This window comes from Panthera leo, chromosome B4, assembly GCF_018350215.1.
Source record: "Panthera leo isolate Ple1 chromosome B4, P.leo_Ple1_pat1.1, whole genome shotgun sequence".
NCBI lineage: Eukaryota > Metazoa > Chordata > Mammalia > Carnivora > Felidae > Panthera > Panthera leo.
The window spans coordinates 41,940,326-41,963,245 of NC_056685.1; the positions used below are offsets into that span (position 1 = coordinate 41,940,326).

The 22,920-nt window shown below is 39.5% G+C and overlaps 1 protein-coding gene across 2 annotated transcripts in view; it reads right to left on the reverse strand.

Moving 5' to 3' along the window:
* Nucleotides 1-22,920, reverse strand: part of CLEC4D (C-type lectin domain family 4 member D) — a 42,264-nt gene that overhangs the window by 8,970 nt on the left and 10,374 nt on the right. The window contains exons 3-8 of one of the 2 annotated variants that reach the window (XM_042945716.1): nucleotides 11,150-11,249; nucleotides 9,363-9,452; nucleotides 6,545-6,649; nucleotides 5,235-5,386; nucleotides 3,836-3,951; nucleotides 2,175-3,553 (exon numbers count right to left, since the gene is read on the reverse strand). In XM_042945716.1, coding sequence (XP_042801650.1) covers nucleotides 3,403-3,553; nucleotides 3,836-3,951; nucleotides 5,235-5,386; nucleotides 6,545-6,649; nucleotides 9,363-9,452; nucleotides 11,150-11,174 — 639 coding nt within the window. In that variant the 5' untranslated portion in view covers nucleotides 11,175-11,249 and the 3' untranslated portion in view covers nucleotides 2,175-3,402. Of the gene's footprint in view, nucleotides 1-2,174; nucleotides 3,554-3,835; nucleotides 3,952-5,234; nucleotides 5,387-6,544; nucleotides 6,650-9,362; nucleotides 9,453-11,149; nucleotides 11,250-22,920 lie in introns of those variants that run through there. The other variant, XM_042945717.1, reaches the window with a different exon arrangement.

Sequence of the window (22,920 nt, forward strand, 5' to 3'; positions counted from 1 at the left end):
AACTGTATTTTTAAGTAAAAAATGCAAGATATTTTCCCCCCAAAACCAAATAATCAATTTAAAAATGGCGCCCATTGGCGCCTGGGTGGCTCAGTCGGATAAGCGTCTGACTTTGGCTCAGGTCATGATCTCATGGTTTGTGGGATTGAGCCCTGCATCAGGCTCTGTGCTGACAGCTCGGAGCCTGAAGCCTGCTTCAGATTCTGTGTCTCCCTCTATCTCTGCCCCTACTCTATTCATGTTGCTCTCTCTCTCTCTCTCTCTCTCTCTCAAAATAAATAAACATTGAAAATAAAATAAAATAAAAATGGGCAGAAGACGTGAACAAACGTTTCTCCAAAGGCATCCAGATGGCTAACAGACACATGAAAAGATGCTCAACATCACTGAGCATCAGGGAAATGCAAATCAAAACCACAATGAGATACCACCTCATACCTGTCAGAATGGCTAAAATAAAAAAACACAAGAAACAAGTGTTGGGGAGGATGTGGAGAAAAAGGAACCCTCCTGTATTCATTAGGGGAAATGGAAACTGGTACAGCCGCTGTGGAAGACATATGGAGGTTCCTCAAAAAGTTAAAAATAGAACTACCCTCTGATCCAGTAATTGCACTGAGGTATTTACTCCAAGGGTGGAAAAATACTAATTCAAAGGAATAAATGCACCCAATGTATATAGCAGCATTATCTACAATAGCCAAATTACGGAAGCTTAAAGAAGCTGTGTATACACAACAGAATATTATTCCATCATAAAAAAAAAACAATGAAATCTTGCCATTTGCAACATGGATGGAGCTACAGAGTATATTGCCAAGCGAAATAAGACAGAGAAAGACGAATACCACATGATCTCACTCATAGGTGGAATTTAAGAAACAAAACAAAGGAACAAAGGAAAAAAGAGAGAGAGACAAACCAAGAAACAGACTCTAACTATAGAGAACAAACTGATGGTTACCAGAGGGGTGGTGGGTGGGGAAAAGGAGGAAATAGGTGATGGGGATCAAAGAATACACTTGTCATGATGAAAACAGACGAACAAACAAAAACACCTTAGATTTGTGGGGAAAAAATTGTAAGATGTTTAAGGCAATGTAGATAATGTTGCTATTAGTATAAAAACAGTAGGTTATATATGTATATATATTTATATAACACATATAAACATACATGGAAATACATATAAGAAACATAATCATATCTACTCTGAAGAGGCATTTAAGGGACTGAAGTTCAGGGTGGAAGATCTAACTGATACTTTTATTTACATTTTTACTGTTTGAGATGTGTGTGTGTGTGTGTGTGTGTGTGGCAAACACACACACACACATATACAGCAAACACAAAATAAATATTTAAATTTTTTAAGTGTTTCAAATTTCTAAGACTACCACAATGCCCTAAAAAATTTGCATTTATTTTTATGAAATTACTATCAGGTGTCTTAAAGAAATTATGAGGAATACGAGTGCCATGGAGAGTTAGGAGTAGATTGAAAGGGCCCGAGGATGGAAATAGGGAGACCAGTCAGAAGGCCATTGCAATAATCCGGGTAAGAACGATGGTCTGTGGTGGTCACCACGGAGGTAATGAAAAATGATCAGACTGCGAGAAAAGAGATTAAGGATATAGATGCCGACACAGATGTATAAAATCACATAGAGATCACATTTTATTGGCAACTGAATCTCTACCTATATACGGTAGAGAAAGTGGATGATGTTAACTACACAAAGCCTTTTAGCATATACATAAAATTATTTCCACAAGTTTTGTAGATTTTGTGCTATGTAACTAGTGAATGGCGAGCAATTAAAATCATTAGCACTCCTTCAGTTAAAAGTATCAGCTTTAAATGCAGACACACACATACACACACACACACACAATCAATCAATCAAACACTAATCTTCCTAACACAGAAAATCACTAAGTAATTTACAAAATAAATGCTGTTTTCAAAAATAGCTTTAAGGCAGTCAGGTTAAAAAGCCGTTGCTTGGCCTGGATGGCCGAGTCAGTTGAGTGGTTGAGCATCTGACTCTTGACTTTGGCTCAGGTCATGATCTCGCGTTTGTGAGATGGAGCCCCATGTGGGGCTCCGTGCCGAGAGAACAGACCCCACTTGGGATTCTCTCTCTCTCTCTCCCTCCCTCTCTGCCCCTCCCCTGCTCATGCTCACTCTTTCTCTCTCTCTCTCTCTCAAAATAAAATCAACTTCAAAAAAAAGCCACTGCTTGGAATTGTTTAGCTTCGATTCAGGAAACATCAGCAAACTGAGAATTTTAAGAAAGACCACCATATTTTGGATAGCACTGCTCCACAGTTAACACTAGTGATATCACAAAAGCGTCATGTCATGTTGTTAAGACAAGGACTTCCCTTCTAGTTTGAACTCTAGCTTTATAGCTCTAAAAAGACATGCTAACATAAATGGGCTGAAAATATGATTATTTTTTCCTGACTCAAATTAAAAATGTAGAAACACGAATACAATGCTAGAACTTTCATCCATTAGTCAAGAGGCCAAGTCACCCTAGTAACTTTCCTGTAATCCCGAAGGCAACACAGTTTGCCGCTCATGAAAAGTAGTTCTGGGCCACAGTCCTGTTTCTCTTCATGAACTAGCAATGTTCCAGGTGAGCTCTTTGCCTTCCCGTGGGTTCAGTTTCTTCAGCTACAGAGTTGAAGGCAGTTTGGTTAAGGTGGCCTATGAGGGATTTATCCGCTTGAAAAGAAACTAAGTCAGCTTGGGACTCCCTGCTTTGGGAAGACATTTAAGGTAGAGTAAGAAGAAAATGTTTTTAAAGGTAGATAGACTTTCTTTTTTTTTCCATCTTGGCAATACTACAATTCAGAACTCCTACACTCCTGTTCAGAAAATATTTTGCTCATGGAATGTCAATCTAATGACTGATACTATTAAAAAGTCTGGGAACGAGACATTGAACAATAAGAATGTTGTTTAAAAACTTCAAAGGGTTTGTCATATTTAAAAAAAAAGTGGCATGCCTCTATCAGTTGGAATACCCTGCCTTTGAATTTTCAGAGCTAAGAATTTGAGCAGAGAAGAACAATGACCAAGAGATCACCTCATTTGAGCCATTCTGTTGGACATATAATCAATGCACACCAATCGAAAAGGAAATACTTTGATACACTATCAAGAAAGCAAAGTTCATGAAAATGGATTCTCACAGAAAAGATGATTCCGGCCACCAAACCACACAAAAGTACATTGTCTTGAATGACTAAAACAAAAGTAAGGCCATCGTAACTGAAAAATGTTCTATTTTCTCAGCATGTTTTCTCTGCTCCAATGGTGCAGGTACATTCTGCCCTGGTCTAATTGGTTCCCCTTTTCTGTTGCCATCATAAGGACTCCTTTGGAGGTTTCTAGTTGAATGTTGTTCCAGGTAACTTGCAAATTCTTCTTCTCTCAAAGTTACAAGGAAAGTCATTCCAGGCCCATTTGTCTTGGACATTAACAAGGATAACACAATTTTCATTCTGCTTATAGTTGTTGGGTTCACCCTCATGCCAGAATCTAAAATGAAAAAATATATATGTATATCTTTATATTTGTATTTGTGTGGGTGTGTGTGTGTGTGTAGATCAGGAGACATGTAGAGAAAACGCCTCCAGTGAAAAATTTAGAGCTGCACTCTCTAATAGAAATATAGTCATTTATTAGTAGAGAAGTTGCTCAATACATAACGGTCCTCTCTGAGCAGGCATTTCTATATCAGTATGCCTCGAGGCAAATGAATTCTCCTTGCTATCTTCTTGTCTTTGCCTAGAAAGTTTTCACCCCAGTCAATATACTTACACAATATGTGGGTCAAATGGTGTCTTGTCCACCCAGGACCACTGGCCTTCATGGTCCTCATCTGTAAGTCCCAGGAAATATGAAAACCGTCTATCCAAAAGTTGAATGATAAAGTTCTGCATAAAAAGGTAAACTTTTGTAAGTATATTTGCATTTGTCATTTAGTAGCTGTTATGTTAGGAAACGTGGGAAAAGGTCAGATGGATTACTACTAGCTAAGCACAGAAGCACTGTCATCGGACAGATCTCCTTTCAATCCTGCCTCTGCCATATATCGTGTAATGTCATAAGTGCTTATACCCCTCCAAACTCAAGATTTCTCATCTCCAAAAGTGGATGACTTCAAAGAATTACTGTGAAGAGTAAGTGAGATCATACTTGCAAATCACTTAGCACAATGCTTAGGATCGGATTTTTTTTAACTTTTGTTTTTAAAATTGTCTCTTCCTCTTAAAAACTGAGAACAAACTGAGGGTTGATGGGGGGTGGGAGGGAGGGGAGGGTGGATGATGGGTATTGAGGAGGGCACCTTTTGGGATGAGCACTGAGTGTTGTATGGAAACCAATTTGACAATAAATTTCATATATTGAAAAAATAAAAATAAAAAAAATAAAATTGTCTCTTCAATGGCTTGCATATTAAATTAAGTTCCATTGTATTCAAAGAGTCAATGAACCTGTAAATTGCAAAGCCATTGGAACAGAATTCTCCAGGAAACCCCCTTCACAAAGAAAAGAGTAGATTAGGAGTTACGGTACATCTCTGGAAGTATATTATATGACGAAATAAATTGGTTTTTTAAAAAAAAAACTGAATAAAACTTAAGAATTGTTTTTTATTTAGAATTACAAACAGACAGCTAAATTATTTTTCCTATGCTTTATCCTGAGAAGCTATCTCAGTCATGATTAACCATTCACGTATTCACTTACTCAGTCATGATTAACCATTCACGTATTCACTTACTCACCAAACATGTATCAGGTCCTATCCAGTGCGCCTAACACTGCACAAGACTTTGGAGATGCAGAGGTGAGGAAAGCATGTCCCCAGCCCTCTACAAAGTCAGAGTCACTGGAAGAGATGGGGCAGTGAACAGGTAACCTCCCAGTTAACACTAGTGAAGCAAGAGCCATGATCATGCAATACACAAAGTACCACGGAAGTATCTCCAAACGGGAACAGGGAGGATGGAGTAGGGAAGATGGTCAGGGTCACTTTCTGGAGGAAATAATATATGAATCAAATCTGGAGAGAACAGAAGTTGGCCAAATGAAGAAAAATAAGGAAGAAAGAGGAAACAGATAAAGCAAAGGCACAGAGACAGAGCAAAGAAATTCCTGTCTATGCCAAGAGATTCAAACCAGCAGAGAGACTGATGTGAGCCTCCCAACATACCTGCTCAGCTTCTGAGGTGATGGTGACCAGATGAGCCCCCATGTCCGTGCAGTTCCTCTCGCTCTTTGCCCATGTCTTGTTGTCATTCAGAGGTAAATAGCAATTGTCCTGGAAGGATCTCCAACCAGTAGGACAGCAATTCCAGGTGCTTCCTCGTGAGGAAATTGACATGAAAATTACTTACAAGGAGCCTATCGTCTGTAACAGATTGCATAACTTTTCTGCTAACTATGCAGTTCACATTTTGTGAAATAATACCATGATTACCAAAATCATCCTATTCCCCTTTTAATAAAAAATCCTGAAAACTACATTCTAAATATTCTCTAAACAAAACTGTCTGAATCACATCGTGACTGTGAGAAAATTAGAAGATATTCTCTTAGAAGACATCATCATTTTTCCATGTCCCTACATGTATCTTCTAGAATAAAGCCTTTTGTAGGAAATTATATGTAAAGGGAGAGGAGAACCTACTAGAACTGTCAAGCATTTCCCCATTTTCCCAGATGAGATTTTACAAATTCTAGAATGATAAAAGAGATAAAGTCCCTTCAGCAAAGCTGTATATTCTAGAAGGAAACAGTCCTTAAGATATGTCTGAATCAAAAGAAAATGGAATTAACTTAATGTTATGTTTTGGATGCCAAAAATGGACCCTAAATGTATTGTTATATTCTTCAGTTATTCAACTGACTACAGTCGTGAGAAATCTGTTTCTATTTATTGATGTTCATTCTTGCACCAGATGCTCATGTTTTTTAATCTCTCCTGGTTTACTACTGATTCCTTTAAATCCGATTATGAGGGGCGCCGGGGTGGCTCAGTCGGATGAGCGTCTGACTTCAGCTCAGGTCATAATCTCACCACCTGTGAGTTCAAGCCCCACATCGGGCTCTGTGCTGACAGCTCAGAGCCTGGAGCCTGCTTCAGATTCTGTGTCTCTGTCTCTGTCTGCTCCTCCTCCCTTCTCCCCTTTATTTATAAAAAATTTTTTTAAATGTTTATTTATTTTTGAGACAGAGAGAGACAGAGCAAGAATGGGGGAGGGGCAGAGAGAGAGGGAGACATAGAACTGGAAGCAGGCTCCAGGCTCTGAGCTGTCAGCACAGAGCCTGACACGGGGCTCGAACCCACGGACCGTGAGATCGTGACCTGAGCCGAAGTCGGCCGCTCAACAGACTGAGCCACCCAGGCGCCCCTCCCCTTTATTTATAAAATAAACATTTAAAAAAAATTAAATCAGATTATGAACCTGAATAGAAATGGAAGTAAGACAGAAATTCTCCTATGCCCTTTGCTATCTGTACCTTTCAGTTTTGATTCCTCTTTGGTGCATGTTATCTTCGTGTAATACTCTGGTAACTTGAACATTCCCATGCGTCTCCTGCAGTGTAGAAAGCTGTAATGAGTCACTGTCAAGGGGAAAAACAAGTTAGTTTTCTTTTCCTGTAAAACCACTGAAGTAGGGAAATGGGGCTGGTCACTCTGACCTTTCTTTTCCCCTAAGAGTTAAGGTAACTATCCCTTTTCTTACTAGGCAGCTCCTTTGTTCCAGCTCTGGGTGAACTGGTTGAAAGGAGTTGCAAAAAAAATTTTTTTTTAATTTTTATTTAATGTTTATCTATTTTTGAGACAGAGAGAGACAGAGCATGAACGGGGGAGGGTCAGAGAGAGAGGGAGACACAGAATCCGAAGCAGGCTCCAGGCTCTGAGCTGTTGGCACAGAGCCCAACGCGGGGCTCGAACTCACGGACCGTGAGATCATGACCTGAGCCGAAGTCGGACGCTTAACCGACTGAGCCACCCAGGCGCCCCTAAAATTATTTTTTTTATTAGCACATTATCCATTCTGTGCTTTATGGCAGTAGTCCTGCAAGCCTCTGTTTTTTCTCACAACCTGTGTTAGGACGGAGATATTTAGTAAACACAGGGATCGTCCTGCTAAGATTTATGAGTCACATCCCACATACAACCCACTTTCAGTCTCTTAAAGGTAACTATGCCACTTTTAAAGTAATCGCCTTGTGCTTTGCCTCACAATCGTACCCCTTAATGACATATCCCTAAACCATACAGATTAGATTTGTCTGCTTTTGAGCTTTACATAAATCAAATTCTAAAATATGCCTTCTTTTCCTTCGGCCATTCGCTCAGTGTTAACTTCTGAAATTTGTCCATATTGCTACACGCAACTATAATCGATTAATTTTGACTGCTATAAAGTGATCTGTTGTCTTAATGCACTAAAATGTATTTAGATATTCGTCTTCTGGTAAATATTTGCATCGCTTCCCGTGTTGACTCCTGTGAACTGTACGTACCACTTGGAGAGTTTTTGACCGTGCATCCTAGAGCACATAAGCATGTCTTTCTGTAGGATGCTACACGCCTAGGAGCGGAATTGCTGGTAACAGGATATGCATATTGCCAACTATGATAGTGGCAAACTTTTCCAAAGTGGTTGTACTGTTCTATGCTCCCACTGATAGCAATTCTTTGCAGGTCCAGTCCCTCCACACCATCAATAGTCAATAGTGCCAGACCTTTCCATTGTTGCCATCCTGGCATATTTGCAAAGGTACCTCACTGTGAGTTGAATTTGCATTTCCCCCAAAACTTGACCTTTTTTATGTGTTCATTAGACATTTCAGGCTTTCTTTTCTATAACGGCTATTCGAAATTTTGCCTATTTTTCTGCTGTATTGTCAGTATTTTTTCCTATTGGGTCGAAAGGATTGTTTATATATACTGTCCACTAAATTTTTTTATCCATTTTTCTTATACATTAAAAACACCGTCTGCAATGGCTGTTTTATTTCTTGGTGTTTTTATTGTAGAGTAATTTTTACTTTAATATAGTCTAATTGGTCAACAGTTTCTTCACTGGCTAGCACACTTTATGACTTGTTCAAGAAATTATTTCCGGCCTTGCAGCGCCTGGGTGGCTGAGTCGGTTGAGCGTCCGACTTCAGCTCGGGTCATGATCTCACAGTCTGTGAGTTCGAGCCCCGTGTCGGGCTCTGTGCTGACAGCTCAGAGCCCGGGGCTGCTTCAGATTCTGTGTCTCCCTCTCTCTCTGACCCTCCCCCATTCATGCTCTGTCTCTCTCTGTCTCAAAAATAAATAAACGTTAAGAAAAATTAAAAAAAAAAAAAAAAAGAAATTATTCCCGGCCTTGAGGATATGAACATATTCTCCATGTATCTTCTAAAAAGGATTATCGATTTGCTTTTCACATTTTGGCCAATAATCTCCCTTGCATTGGTTTTGTACATGGTATAAAACAGGAGACTGATTTCGTTTTTTGAATAAGGATGATCAATGGTCCTCTAGCACATTAACTGAACAAATCTGTCCTTTCCCTATAATGGCAATATCCCTTTCTGTTTTATATAGAGATTCATATAGGCAGGATCTGTAACTAAGCTCTCTTTATCTTTCCTCTGGTCTATTCATCCATACTTGCACCTATGCTATATTAGTGTAACTATAATAACTTTACACATGGTCTTGGTATTAGAAAGAACAAATCTTTCATTGTTCTTCGTTTCAAAGAGGCACCTGGGTGGCTCAGTCGGTTAAGCGCCAGACTTCAGCTCAGGTCATGATCTCACGGTTCATGAGTTCGAGCCCCACATTGGGCTCCGTGCTGACAGCTCGGAGCCTGGAGCCTGCTTTGGATTCTGCGTCTCCAACTCTCTGCCCCTCCTTTGTTCATGCCCTCTCTCTCTCATAAATAAATAGACATCAAAAAAATTAAAAAAAAAAAAAAAAAAGCCAGACTGCAGTCCATCAGAAAGTTGGGTTTTTGCTGGTTACTCTTTACTGATAACATGCAGCCCTTAGTAATCTCAGTAAAAATGGGGTATGATTTACCATAGTCACCACCCTTCATATGTATAGAAAAGGGACTCTAACTTCCATATTTTGTTCCCTTACACAAGACAGCACCATCACGAATAGAAGGTTAAGTGCAGAGCTCTGGATTTTAAATTCAAGACCTTGAAAAACATTATGAATTGAAATGTTGGAGGCAAATCAAGATAACAAAAGGCTTAGAGCAACTTTATGAAGTTTAGTTGAGAAAATAATTCACAAAGAGTTCCACTTTTGGTAATAACTTACCCAAACAATTTGCAATAAAACAAGCACTGAGGAGTGAGATGAAAAAAATAGCAATGGCCCAAGGGATCAGGTGGGAAGGCTGGCCTTCTTCTACAGGGACAAAAAGAAAGATAAATAGATTGTCTTCTCAGCCACAAGAACTAAGAACTAAGGAAAATACTCTACTGAGGAGCAAGCTAAACATGAGATCATCCAAAATATTTTAGATCTAGCAGAGAGCTTAAAGATTTCCTCCTGAATAAGTCAGTTTTAGAGCTTACTGATACACACATACATGCATAAAAATATAAACTTTTTTTTTTGAATAGGAAGGGCTTTTTATAAGCAAGACACAAAACCCCCAAATAATAAAAAATTGATAATGTCAATTATGTCCATTAAAGTTTAAACATCTATATAACATGAATAATGTTAAGACACAAGCACCATATGAAAGAAAATTTTGTCACAATATTATTGTCTACGCTGTGTAGAGAATTTCAAAAGTCAATTCAAAAACTAAGCAAAAACCGGATCCGGATATTTGCTGAAAACTTAATTTTCTGAAATTATAAATGGCCATTAAACAAAAAAAGGATGTTCAAAGAAATGTAAAGTACAATATAATGATATACTTTTTCACAAATGAGAGTTTTAGAGGAAAACAAAAAAAAAATGCAGTGTTGGTAGGGTTGGGGGGAAAATTAACTCTCTTGGTGAGGAAATGAATGCAACTGCCGAAATATAAATTAGAAAGCCTTCAGACAGACCAAGTTAGCAGCCTTTATCAGTTTTCAAATGCATTACATTTGCCGCGACAATCTCAATCCTAGAGATCTGTCATATGAAAATAACTGAACTTATTTACAGGAAAGGATATTCATTGCAGTACCAGAACCAGAAACCAACACTTGCTTGTGTATTAGTGCAGATTCTAAATTATGGCAAGTCTCTATGATGGAATTCTGCACAGTGATTAAAATAATCATATACATCAGTAAGTATCAACGGAAAAAGTCTTCAAGATGTGTTGTTACATAAAAAATTTCAAGACCAGTGTATTCTGTGCTCCCATCGAAGTTTGCCATGCTTGGGTTGATGAGGTGAAGCAAAACATTAATTTTTAAATTATGTATTTCTGCATTTGTTCTCTTTCTCAAAAATATTACTCAATATTCTTGTAAAGCAAATACATTGTGACACTTAAGTGCAGCATAAAAGGGGATAACGGCAGAGCCCCCAGGTAAACTGTGAGCCTTGGTCATCGTGTTTTGTAGATCTTCCTTCTTCCTCTTGCCTTTAAAAGAATCTTCCCGAATTGCTCTCTTTCTTCCCATCTTATTTTTCTTTTGTATACTTTACCTCCTCTTTTGGCCCAGTTTGCATTTCATAAAGAAGCTTCCCTTCCCAACATAATCGAATCTATCTATGACCTTCCTCTTCACCAAAGTCATTGTCATTTCCTTTAATCTCCTCCTCCTCCTCATCTTCAATTTCATAACTATAATTTTGTTAATTTGTATTTTTAAATCCTAGTCCTAATTATGGGGTGCCTGGGTGGCTCAGTGGGTTAAATGTCCAATTCCTGATCTCGGCTCAGGTCACGATCTCATGGTTCATGAGTTTGAGTCCCTCATTGGGCTCTGTGCTAACAGCACAGAGCCTGCTTGGGATTCCCTCTCTCTCCCCACTCTCTGCCCCTCCCTCACTTGCTCTCTATCTCTCTCTCAAAATAAATAAACTTAAAAAAAAATCTTAGTCATAATCACATTTGTCTCTTTCAAATTGAAAGGAGAGAATGTACTCACGTTTATTTTGAGGTTCTCGGCTCATTGTGTATTAACTCTCTTGTTGTCCAGTGGTTGGGAGAACCAGAAACCTCTTGTATTTTTCCACAAGGGTGTTGTCCTGTGAGTAAGGGAGTATACCCTCAGAAATACTTGAGAGTGAACATTAATCTTACTTATTCCAAATAAGATCAGAAAGCTCCCTGTATAAAAAATAAGTCAAAAGAAGTCTTTTCAAAGACGGGCTTCCTTTGATTCACTCTGGGACACAGAGCAAAGACAAAAGGAAATTGGGAAAGCAACACCCAAAAACAGTCAGTAGAAATTTCCAGAAGTATGTTGAGATCACTATCAGCGTGTCACATGAAATTACTCAATTTGTTTTTATTCATTCACACAAAATGTTTAGTAATGCCCCAGAAAGAATCATTATTATGTCTTATAAAAATTTAATAAACGTTCCCTCATCTTTTTTTCTTTTTCAAAGGCAGTTACATGTTTGAGGCAGATTCTCCCCTAAGACGTTCTCTGAGCTCAGTTAGTTGTGTACAGGATGGCAAAAGACAATGTGTGCAATGAGTTAAAGCTTCTAATGTACACAGTGCATGTGTGCTGTGTGTAAAGACACAGGAACTTTTGTTTTTTTTGTTTTTTTTTTTTTTTTTTTCAACGTTTTTTTTTTTTTTTTTTTTTAATTTATTTTTGGGACAGAGAGAGACAGAGCATGAACGGGGGAGGGGCAGAGAGAGAGGGAGACACAGAATCGGAAACAGGCTCCAGGCTCCGAGCCATCAGCCCAGAGCCTGACGCGGGGCTCGAACTCACGGACCGCGAGTTCGTGACCTGGCTGAAGTCGGACGCTTAACCGACTGCGCCACCCAGGCGCCCCGGAACTTTTGTTTTGAAGTTAAGGAAGGAATGGTGGAGCTGTTGATTAATTCCCCGAATCTACCTAGATGACAGAAAATAAGCTTGTTAAGGCAAAGGAAAAGGAAATGTAACACTCTGTGACAGAGACACTATCAGGGTCCCTGGCTTCATTTACAGTACTGTCATGGACTGAATGCTTAAGTCCCCTCCCACCCATGCTGCAGCATCATGATCTCAAATGTTCCAGCCTCTAGAACTGTCCAAAATAAATGTCTGTCGTTTAAGCCACCAATCTATGGTATTTTGTTACAGCAGCCTGAGATCACAAAAACAAGTATCTAGCAACTTAGAGATCTTTCTTAAATTCTAGCTTCCAAAATATGGCCATCCACCTGCATTCTTCCTTAAGCTACAATATTACTTTAAGTATATGTACATATACATATACATACACATACACATACACATATACATATACATATATATTTAGTGATCTTGAATGAAAGACTACTTTGCTATGTTAAGTTGGGAGTGAAGGAAGTAAAATTATAAATTTGACAACACATTTTTCAACACTGTCATAACCAAAAGTATTCCCAGAGCAACAACATTACCTACCCACAAATTCTCACGAGCAACCCTAGAAACTAGATCTTTGTCGAAAGTAATATGTGTTCTTTTTTTAAAAGTTTGTTTACTTATTTTGAAAGAGAGAGAGAGAGAGCACACATGTGTGTGATCAGGGTAGGGGCAGAGAGAGAGGGAGAGAGAGAATCCCAAGCATGCTCTGTGCTGTCAGTGCAGAGCCCAACATGGGGCTCAAATCCATGAACCATGAGATCATGACCTGAGCTGAGATCAGGAGTTGGACGCTTAACCAACCGAGACACCCAGGCGTCCCAATATGTGTTCTTTATCAAAATTATCTAGGAGTCTAGTGGGACACCTGGGTAGCTCAGTGGGTTAAGTGTCCGATTTCGGCTCAGGTCATGATCTCCCTGTTTGTGAGTTAGAGCCCCCTGTCGGTCTCTGTGCTGACAACTCAGAGCCTGGAACCTGCTTCAGATTCTGTGCCTCCCTCTCTCTCTGCCCCTGCCCCATTCACACTCTGTCTCTCTCTCTCAAAAATAAAGAGACCTAGGAGTCTTAGAAGATATATAAATCCCACCTAGGGCAGGAAAACATAAAGTGCACCTGGCATATTCTGTGCTTCCAGAAAACAAACATGATTTCAAACACATGAGAGATAGTCTGTTTTAGAAAGTTTCCTGAGCCAAATGAAAAGCTGTGTCCACCATATAGTTAAGATCATGAAAAGACGACATGAAAATGAGCAAATGCTGTATTAACCTTTGCTTTGGAGTTGGGAAAGAGATAATAGAGCTCGCTTAATCTCCAAGATTTTCCTACATAAGACAAAGCACGGTTGTTATGGCAAAGAAAGAGGAAGTGTGAACTCCTGTGGAAAAGACACAATCTTTATCACAGAAAAACTCTATTAACAAGTAAAGAATTTGGGACACCTGGGTGGCTCAGTCAGTTGGGCGTCCATCTCTTGGTATCAGCTCAGGTCATGATCCCAGGGTCATGGGATCAAGCCCCATGTTGGGAGCCATGCTCAGCATGGAGCCTGCTTGGGATATTCTCTCTCTCTCTCTCTCTCTCTCTCTCTCTCCTGTTAGCCCTCTCCCCCACTTGTGCCCTCTCACACTCTCTAAAACAAAATTAAATTAAAATAATTTTTTAAAAAAGATAAAGCAGTTTACTTGCAAGGACTCTAAGGACAAGTTTAAACAATTTCTATATAAATATATTTTTATTATGATGGTTAATTAGAACTACCTGAATGTATAAAAGTTTATGAATTCACAATGATCCAAAAGGAAATAATTTACATTTGTAATACAAAATATGAATAAATATGATCGCCTTGTTTATTTTTAATTGTTTTTCTCCACAGCTTTGTTTATTTTTAATTGATTTTGGTAGACAAAGGTTTTATTATGATGTGTACATTAATATATATGTTTGTTTCTTCCTGTAAGAATGTATACATTTCTAAGCACAGGTATCTCCTTGCTTTGTTTGTAAGACTAAATAATAGATACCAGAAATGGTAAGACAAGTAATCCAGGAAAAAAAGTCAACTCTTTACCAACAACAGGACGGACCAGTGTGCACCTGTTGTTATATTTAATAGCCAGGTAAAAAGGGAAACCAAGAGTTCATCAGTACAAAGTAGCTGAGTAGATAGAGGGTTCATAGTGCGCTGCAAAACTATGAATTAGTCAGATAAAACTAAGCGAAAGAACTCACAGCATTGACTCACTTATATCCTAGAAGGTAAAACTCCAACATGGGCTTACTGATTGAAAAAATAAGGACCACATGGTTTTGGAATAACATTAACAGATGAAGCCAGTGAGTTATATAACGCTAGCCAGAAAGATAGTAGAGGCACAGTATTTCTGGGGGAGACACTGGGTTGCAAAAAAATAAACCGTATGAAAAGTACAGACTAAAATAAACTGATGTCATAAGTAAAGGGCATGAACATCATTATCGGGTTCCCATCCAAAATGGTGGCACGGGTGGTTCCTGAAACTTCCTCTATGGAAACACCAAATCTATAGCTACCTGTGGAATAAATCCCTCTGAAAGAAATCCAGAAAGATGAGTGACCCCTGCACATCAGGCAAGTGAGAAAAAACCAAAATGGGTAGGAAAGGCTGAAACACACGCTCACCATAAACCCCACCGCTGGCATAGCAACACACAATCAGGAGGGAACTCACAACTCTCAGTCTCTCTCTAAGGAGCAAAGAGTTTGGACCCAATATCCACCGCCCCAGCTTTTAAGACTGTTACATGAGGGATAAGCCCCCAAAATACTTATCTCTGAAAGTGAATGGGGTTTGTATCGAGGGGACTCACAAGACTGTAGCAAAGAAACAGGTTTTTTTTTAATTTCTTATTTTTTTATATTCATGTATTTTTAAGAGACAGAGAGAGAGTGAGAGAGAGAGAGAGAGAAGAGGGGAGGGGCAGAGAGCGAGAGACAGAGGATCCAAAGCAGGCTTGGTGCTGACAGTAGAGAGCCCAATGCAGGGCTCAAACTCACAAACCAAGAGATCATGACCTAAGTTGAAGTCAGATGCCCAACGAAATGAGCCGCCCAGGGACCCCGCAAAGAAACAGTTCTTAAGGGACTCTTGAGGACTTGCATGGCTATCCCCCCAGGGCTCAGCACAGAGACAGTGAAGAGAAACAACTAGCTTCCAATCTTTCCATGAAAGAAAACTACTTGCATACTTTCAAAGCTACTGCTTAGGGTCCAGCTTCCAACTGGCTTGGATCTAGGCGCTGAGTGAGATCCTCCCTTTTGAGACACTGACAGGTCTTGATACACTCTCAATGACTGGGACCCACTAAGAACAAAAAAGACAACTGGGACAATCACAAAGGCTTGAGGGACAATCAAGAGCCAGGGTTAGACTAACCAATAAAGTTCATCTCCTACATGATACCACTCCTCCAAGACTGGTAGAAAAGACCACCAGAAACCAATGCAGAGCCAAGGAAAATGAAGAACAAGACAAAACTCCAAGGGCACCCGGGTGGCTGAGTCGGTTAAGCGTCCGACTTCGGCTCAGGTCACGATCTCAAGGCTTGTGAGTTGGAGCCCCATGGGGGCTCTGTGCTGACAGCTCAGAGCCTGGAGCTGCTCATGCTCTGTCTCTCTCTCTCTGTCTCAAAAATAAATAAACATTAAAAAAAAATAGCTATAACTTAACTTGTTAATGGATGGTGACACAATAAAAATGTAAATGGGACATCAAAAATATAAAAAGGGGGAGAGTAAAAGATGGAGTTGGCATGCAAGCAGAGTTAAATTGTTATCAGCATAAAATAGACTGTTACCTCCACAAGATGTTTTATGTAAATCTCATGGGAACCATAAAGTAAAACTCTAAAATAAATACACTAAGATACAGAGAGAGGAAACAAAGCATACCACTACAGAAAATCATTGATTTGCGAAGGAAGACAGTAAGAAAGGAAGAAAAAAATAAAATAAAATGGAATGACCAAACAACCAGAGAACAATTAATAAGACATAATTAGCAAGTTCTTGCCTATCAATAATGACTTTAATATTAATGGATCGAATTCTCCAATCAAAGGCATAGAATGACTGGATGGTTTAAAAAAACAACAACAACAAAACCCAAGACCCAACTATATGCTGACTACAGGAGACTCCCCTCTGCTCAAAAGATATACAGAGATTCAAAGTGAAGGATAGCAAAGACACTCCATGCAAGCAAAAACAAAAATCTTTCCTAACAGAAGACAAAATAAACTTTAAGCCAAAAATGGTAACAAGAGACAAAGACAGTTATTATATGATGATAAAGGGTCAATACATCAAGAAGATAAAACAAACATAAATATATATGCACATAACATCAGAGCATCCAGGTTTCAAGAAAATCTAAACAAACGTAAAGAGAGAAATAGGAAACAATACAAAATAGTAGGGGATCTCAATACCTCACTTCCAACAGCAAATAGATCATTGACACAGAAAATCAATTAAGAAAACAATGGACCTGAAACAAACTTTAGACCAAATGAACCCGACAGACATCTCCAGAATATCCCAGCCAATAACAGTAGAATACACATTCTTCTCAAGTGCAAATGGGATATTTTCCAGGATAGATCACATGACAGTCACAAAACAAGCTAAGCAAATTTAAGACTGAAATCACACCAAGTATCTTTTCCAATCACATTGAAACTAGAAACCAATAAGAAGAGGAAAGCTGGAAAAAACATAAACATGTGGAGATTAAACAGCATGGTCCTGAATGGGTCAACACAGAAATCAAAAGGGAAATCAAAAAATATTTTTAAATAAATGAAAATGAAAGCACAACACATCAAAACCTACAGGAGACTGCAAAAGCAGTTGTAAGAAGGAAGTTTATAGTGATTCACGCCTCTACCTCAAGAAACAAGAAATAGCTCAAACACCTCACTTTATACCTCAAGGAGCTAGAAAAAGAACAAACCGAACCCAAATTAGCAGAAGAAAGGAATTAACAAAGACCAGATAAATACATGAAATAAAGACTGACCGAAAATACAAAAGATCATTGAAACTAAGAGCTGATTTTTTTAAAAGATTAAAAAAGTCGACAGGGCGCCTGGGTGGCTCAGTCGGTTAAACATCCGACTTTAGCTCAGGTCATGATCTCACAGTTCGTGAGTTCAAGCCCCATATCCGGTTCTGTGCTGAGAGCTTGGAGCCTGGAGCCTGCTTCCGATTCTGTGTCTCCCTCTCTCTCTGACCCTCCCCCACTCACAGTCTGTCTCTCAAAAATAAATAAACATTTAAAAAATTTTTTTAGGGGCGCCTGGGTGGCTCAGTCGGTTGAGCGGCCGACTTCGGTTCAGGTCATGATCTCACGGTCCGTGAGTTCAAGCCCCGCGTCGGGCTCTCTGCTGACAGCTCGGAGCCTGGAGCCTGTTTTGGATTCTGTGTCTCCCTCTCTCTGACCCTCCCCCGTTCATGCTCTGTCTCTCTCTGTCTCAAAACTAAATAAACGTTAAAAAATTTTTTTAAAAAGGTTGACAAACTTTTAGAGTAACACAGACATGGAGAGAGAGTACTCAAATAAATGAAACAAGAAATTAAAGAGGAGATATTATAGCTGATACCACAGAAATACAAAGGATCATGAGAGACTACTATGAACAATTATACACCAACAAAGTGGATAACCTGGAAGAAATACATTCCTAAAAACATGAAGAAATCAAAAATCTGAACAGACCAAGGTCAGTAAAGAGATTGAAACAGTAATGAGAAACCTGTCAACAAAGAAAAGCCAGGGACCAAATGGCTTCACTGGTGAATTCTTCCAAATATTTAAACAGTTAATGGCAGGGCGCCTGGGTGGCTCAGTCGGTTAAGCGGCCGACTTCGGCTCAGGTCACAATCTCGCGGTCCGTGAGTTTGAGCCCCGCGTCGGGCTCTGTGCTGACAGCTCAGAGCCTGGAGCTTGCTTCAGATTCTGTGTCTCCCTCTCTCTCTGCCCCTCCCCTGTTCATCCTCTGTCTCTCTCTGTCTCAAAAATAAATAAACGTTAAAAAAAAAATTTTTTTTTAAATAAAGGGTTAATGGCAATCTTGCAACTTTTCCAAAAAATTGAAAAGGAGGAAATACTACCAAACTTATATTATGATAGCAGTATTCTGATACTACAGCCAGATGAGGATACTATAAGAAAAGAAAATTATGGATCATTATCCCTGATGCATATAGATACAAAAATGCTCAACAAAATATGGCAAACCAAATTCAGCAGAACATTAAAAAGATCATTCACCCTGATTAAATGGGAATTATCCCTGGGATGTAAGGGATAAAAGGAGTAAAACTGCTTTTGTTTGTATATATGATCCTATATACAAAATATCCTAAGAATTCCATCAAGAAACTTCTAGAACTAATCAACAAATCCAATAAAGTTGCAACATGCACAGTTATCATACAGAAAATCATTTTATTTCTATACACTACCAACAAAACATCTGAAAAAGGAACAAAGAAAACAATTCCATTCACAATAGCATCAAAACCACTGAAACACTTAGGAATAAATCTAATCAAGGAAGTAAAATGCCCATACACTGAAAACTACAAGACTTTGATGAAAAAAATTAAGGACACAAACAAATGGAAAGATACTTTGTATTCACGGATCCGGATAATTAATATTGTTAAAATGTCTAGTCTAGTGAAAGCCATCTATAGATTCAATGCAATCCCTATCAAAATTCCAATGACATTTTCTACGAAAATAGAAAAAACAATAATAAAATTTGTATGACACTACAAAAGGCCCTAAAGAGCCAAAGCAATCCTGCGGGAAAAAAAAAACAAAACCAGAGCAACACGCTCCCTGATTTCAAATTATACTACAAAGTTATAGTAATGAAAATAGTGGTATTGGGATAAAAATAGACACACATATCAACGGAGCAGAATTGGAAGCCCAGAACTCTTGCATATATGGTCAACAAATGTTTCACAAGGGAGCCAAGAATAGTCAACAGAGACGGAATAGTCCTTTCAAAATGGTGTTGGGAAAATATAACCACATGTGGGAGAATGTGGTTCTTACCCTTAACTTACACCACTAATAAAAATGAAATCAAAATGGATTAGAGACTTAAAAAAATTTTTTTAACGTTCATTTACTTTCAAGAAAGAGAGACAGAGAGCAAGCAGGGGAGGGGCAGAGAGAGAGGGAGACACAGAATCCGAGGCAGGCTCCAGGCTCCGAGCTGTCAGCACAGAGCCTGACACAGGGCTCGAACTCAAGAACTGAGATCGTGACCTGAGCCGAAGTCAGACACTTAACTGACTAAGCCACCCAGGTGCCCCAATGGATTAAAGACTTTAAAAAGACCTGAAAATATAAAACTCCTAGAAAAAAAACATAGGGATAAAACTTGACATTGGTCCCAGCAACGATTTTCTGGCTATCAGAGCAAGAGCACAAGCAGCAAAATTAAAGGTAAATAAGTGGGACTACATCAAACTTAAAAGCTTTCTGCTTTTTTCCTTAAGTTTATTTCTTTATTTTGAGAGGGGGAGAGAGAGAGAGAGAGAGAGAGAACACCATGGAGTGGGGAAGGGTCAGAGAGAGAATCCCAAGCAGGTTCCACACCACAGCACAGAGGCTGATGTGGGGCTTGAACTCAGGAACCACGAGCTCATGGCCTGAGCCAAGATCAAGTGTTGGCCACTTAACCGACTGAGCCATCCAGGTACCCCTGCTTTCTGCTTTTTAAAAAAGATTTTTTTTCCAGACGTGCAAAAACATTTGTTAATAAAATGAAAAGGTAACCTACAGAATGGAAGAAAATATTTATAAATCACATATAAGGAATTAATATCTAAAGTGTATAAAGAATTACTACAACTCAATAGCAAAAACAAACAAACAAACAAATCCTAACAACCAGACTTAAAAATGGGCAGAAAAAGTGAATAGACAGTTTCCAAAGAAGACATATAAATGGCCAGCAGGCACGCGAAAAGGGGCTTGACATCACTAATCATCAGGGAAATGCAAATCAAAAGCACAATGAAATATCACCTCACACTTGGTAAAACAATTATATCAAGAAGACAAGAGATATCCGGTATTGAGAAGGATTTGGAGAAAAGGGAACCCTAGTGCACTGTTGGTAAGAATGCAAACTGGTGATGCCGCTATGGAAAATAGAACGGAGGTTCCCCAAAACGTTAAAAATAGACCTACCACATGACCCAGCAACACCGCTTCCGGTTTTATATCCAAAGACATTGAAATTAGGATATCATTAGGGATATCTGCATTACTATATTCCTTACAGCATAACTACAATAGTCCAGATATGGAAACCACCTAACTGTCCGTCAGTGGACGAATGGATAAGGAAGATACGGTATACACATACAATGGACTATTATTTAAACATGAGAACGAAGAAAATCTTGCCATTTGGAACCCCTTGGATGGACGTTGAGGGCATTAGGCTAAATGAAACAGGTCAGGCAGAGAAAGATAAATACTGTATGATATCACTTGTTTGTGGAATAAAAAAAAAAAATGACAAACTGAGGAACAGAGAGAGTTGGGTGATGGTTACCAGGGGCTGGGGAGGGGGGGTGGGGAGTGGGGAGATATTGGCCAAAGGGTACACACAAACTTCCGGAAACAGACAGCAATACAATAATAGGAGGAGACTTCAGCGCCCCACTTGCAACAACAGATTGATCATCCAGACAGAAAATGAATAAGGAGACGCTGGACTTAAACGACACACGGAGCTAACACACATTTTACAAAACACTCCACCCAAGAACAACATAATACACATTCTTCTCACGTGTGCATGGAAAATTCTTCGGGAGAGAGCATATGTTAGACTACAAAACAAGTCTTAATAAATTTAAGCGATTGAAATCATATTAAGCATCTTTTCTGACCACATTGGTATAAATCTAGAAATCAATTGCAAGACAAAAACTGAAAAGTTCACAAATGTATGAGGTTAAACAACATGCTCCTGTATACATACATACTACATGCTACACGCAGCATATAGTTTTTTTGGTTTTTGGGTTTTTTTTAATTTTTTTTTTTAATGCTTATTTATCCTTGAGACAGAGAGAGACAGAACATGAACGGGGGAGGGTCAGAGAGAGGGAGACGCAGAATCGGAAACAAGTTCCAGGCTCCGAGCTGTCAGCAGAGAGCCCAACGCGGGGCTTGAACTCACGGACTGCGAGATCATGACCTGAGCCGAAGTCGGCCGCTCAACCGACTGAGCCACCCAGGCGCCCCTAGTTTTTAAATTATTATTCATTGAGCCCCTGTACGTCTTTTGATTGCGGAATATAGTCCATTTCATTTAAAGAAATTATCATTATCATTTTATTGTGGTATACTTCACATACCATAAAATAATGTTTTAGCCAATGAGTCAAAAAAGAAATCAAAATAGGGGTGCCCGGGTGATTCAGTCAGTTAAGCTGACCGACTCTTGACTTTGGCTCAGGTCATGATCTCATGGTTTGTGAGTTCGAGCCCCGCGTCCGGGTCTGTGCTGGCAGTGCGGAGCCTGCTTGGGATTCTCTGTCTCCCTCTCTCTCTGCCCCGTCTCTCTCTCTCTCTCTCTCTCTCTCTCTCTCTCTCTCACACACACACACACACACACAAATAAATAAATAAACGTTAAAAATAAATTCAAAAGAAAGGATGTTGGTCAGAGAACCCTTTCACATTAGCAAACTAACACGCAGCAACCAGGCCCAGAAATGAAAATGATTCTATGGAATGTAAACCTGAAAGGTTTGTTAGAGTGAGGGATCCGGGATAGCACGCTATTCAAAACTTCACAGCGCACTATTGCAAAGCCTGTTAGTTGAGAAGATTCTCAGCCGTGCATGCTTTTGCCTTATTCCATCTCTTCCACACCACGGGATTCTGGGTTCTGCCATTTTCCTTTTAATGGCTTTTGTCAGGCAGTATCTCACAGATGAATTATTGCCCTAAAGTGAAAGAAACATTTCAGCCTCAAATCTTGTGTCAAAACTTAGCAAAGAAACAGTTCATTGCCTTCAACGTATTTGGACTCATCCTAAAGATGGAACCTGAAAAAGATATATAGGAAATAAACATACCAGGGAAATCCCTCAGGAAGAAACCAGGAAGGAGATGGAAATAAAAGTGAATCACTTGATTAGTCGCAAATCTTTTTTTTTTTTTTAGGTTTATTTATTTATTTTGAGAAAGAGAGAGAGCAGGGGAGGGGCAGAGTGAGAGGGAGAGAGAGAGAATCCCAAGCAGGCTCCATGCTGTGAGCATGGAGCCCGTCTCGGGGGTTCGATCTTAAAAAGTGTAAGATCGTGATCGGAATAGAAACAAAGAGTCCCACTCTTGGGGCACCTGGGTGGCTCAGTCAGTTAAGTCTCTGACTCTTGATTTCCACTCGGGTCATGATCTCACAGTTTTGGGGGTTGGAGCCCCATATGGCAGGCTCTGAGTTGACAGCCTGCTTGGGATTCTCTCTCTCTCTCCCTCAGCCCCCCTCTCTAAAAAAACCAATATTAAACACACACACACACACACACACACACACACACACAGAGGAGTCTGATGCTTAACCAACTGAGCCACCCAGGTGCCCCTAGGTGCAAATATTTAGAAAGCCTCTACTCCTTTCACTAATTCCACAATGTGCCTGTTATGTACCAGGGACTTTCCCCAGGCCCTGGGGAAAAGGCAGTGGGCAAAATAGGTCCAAATTACCCGCCTTCCTAGTGTTGACCTTGCCTTACGGAAAATCATTTTCAA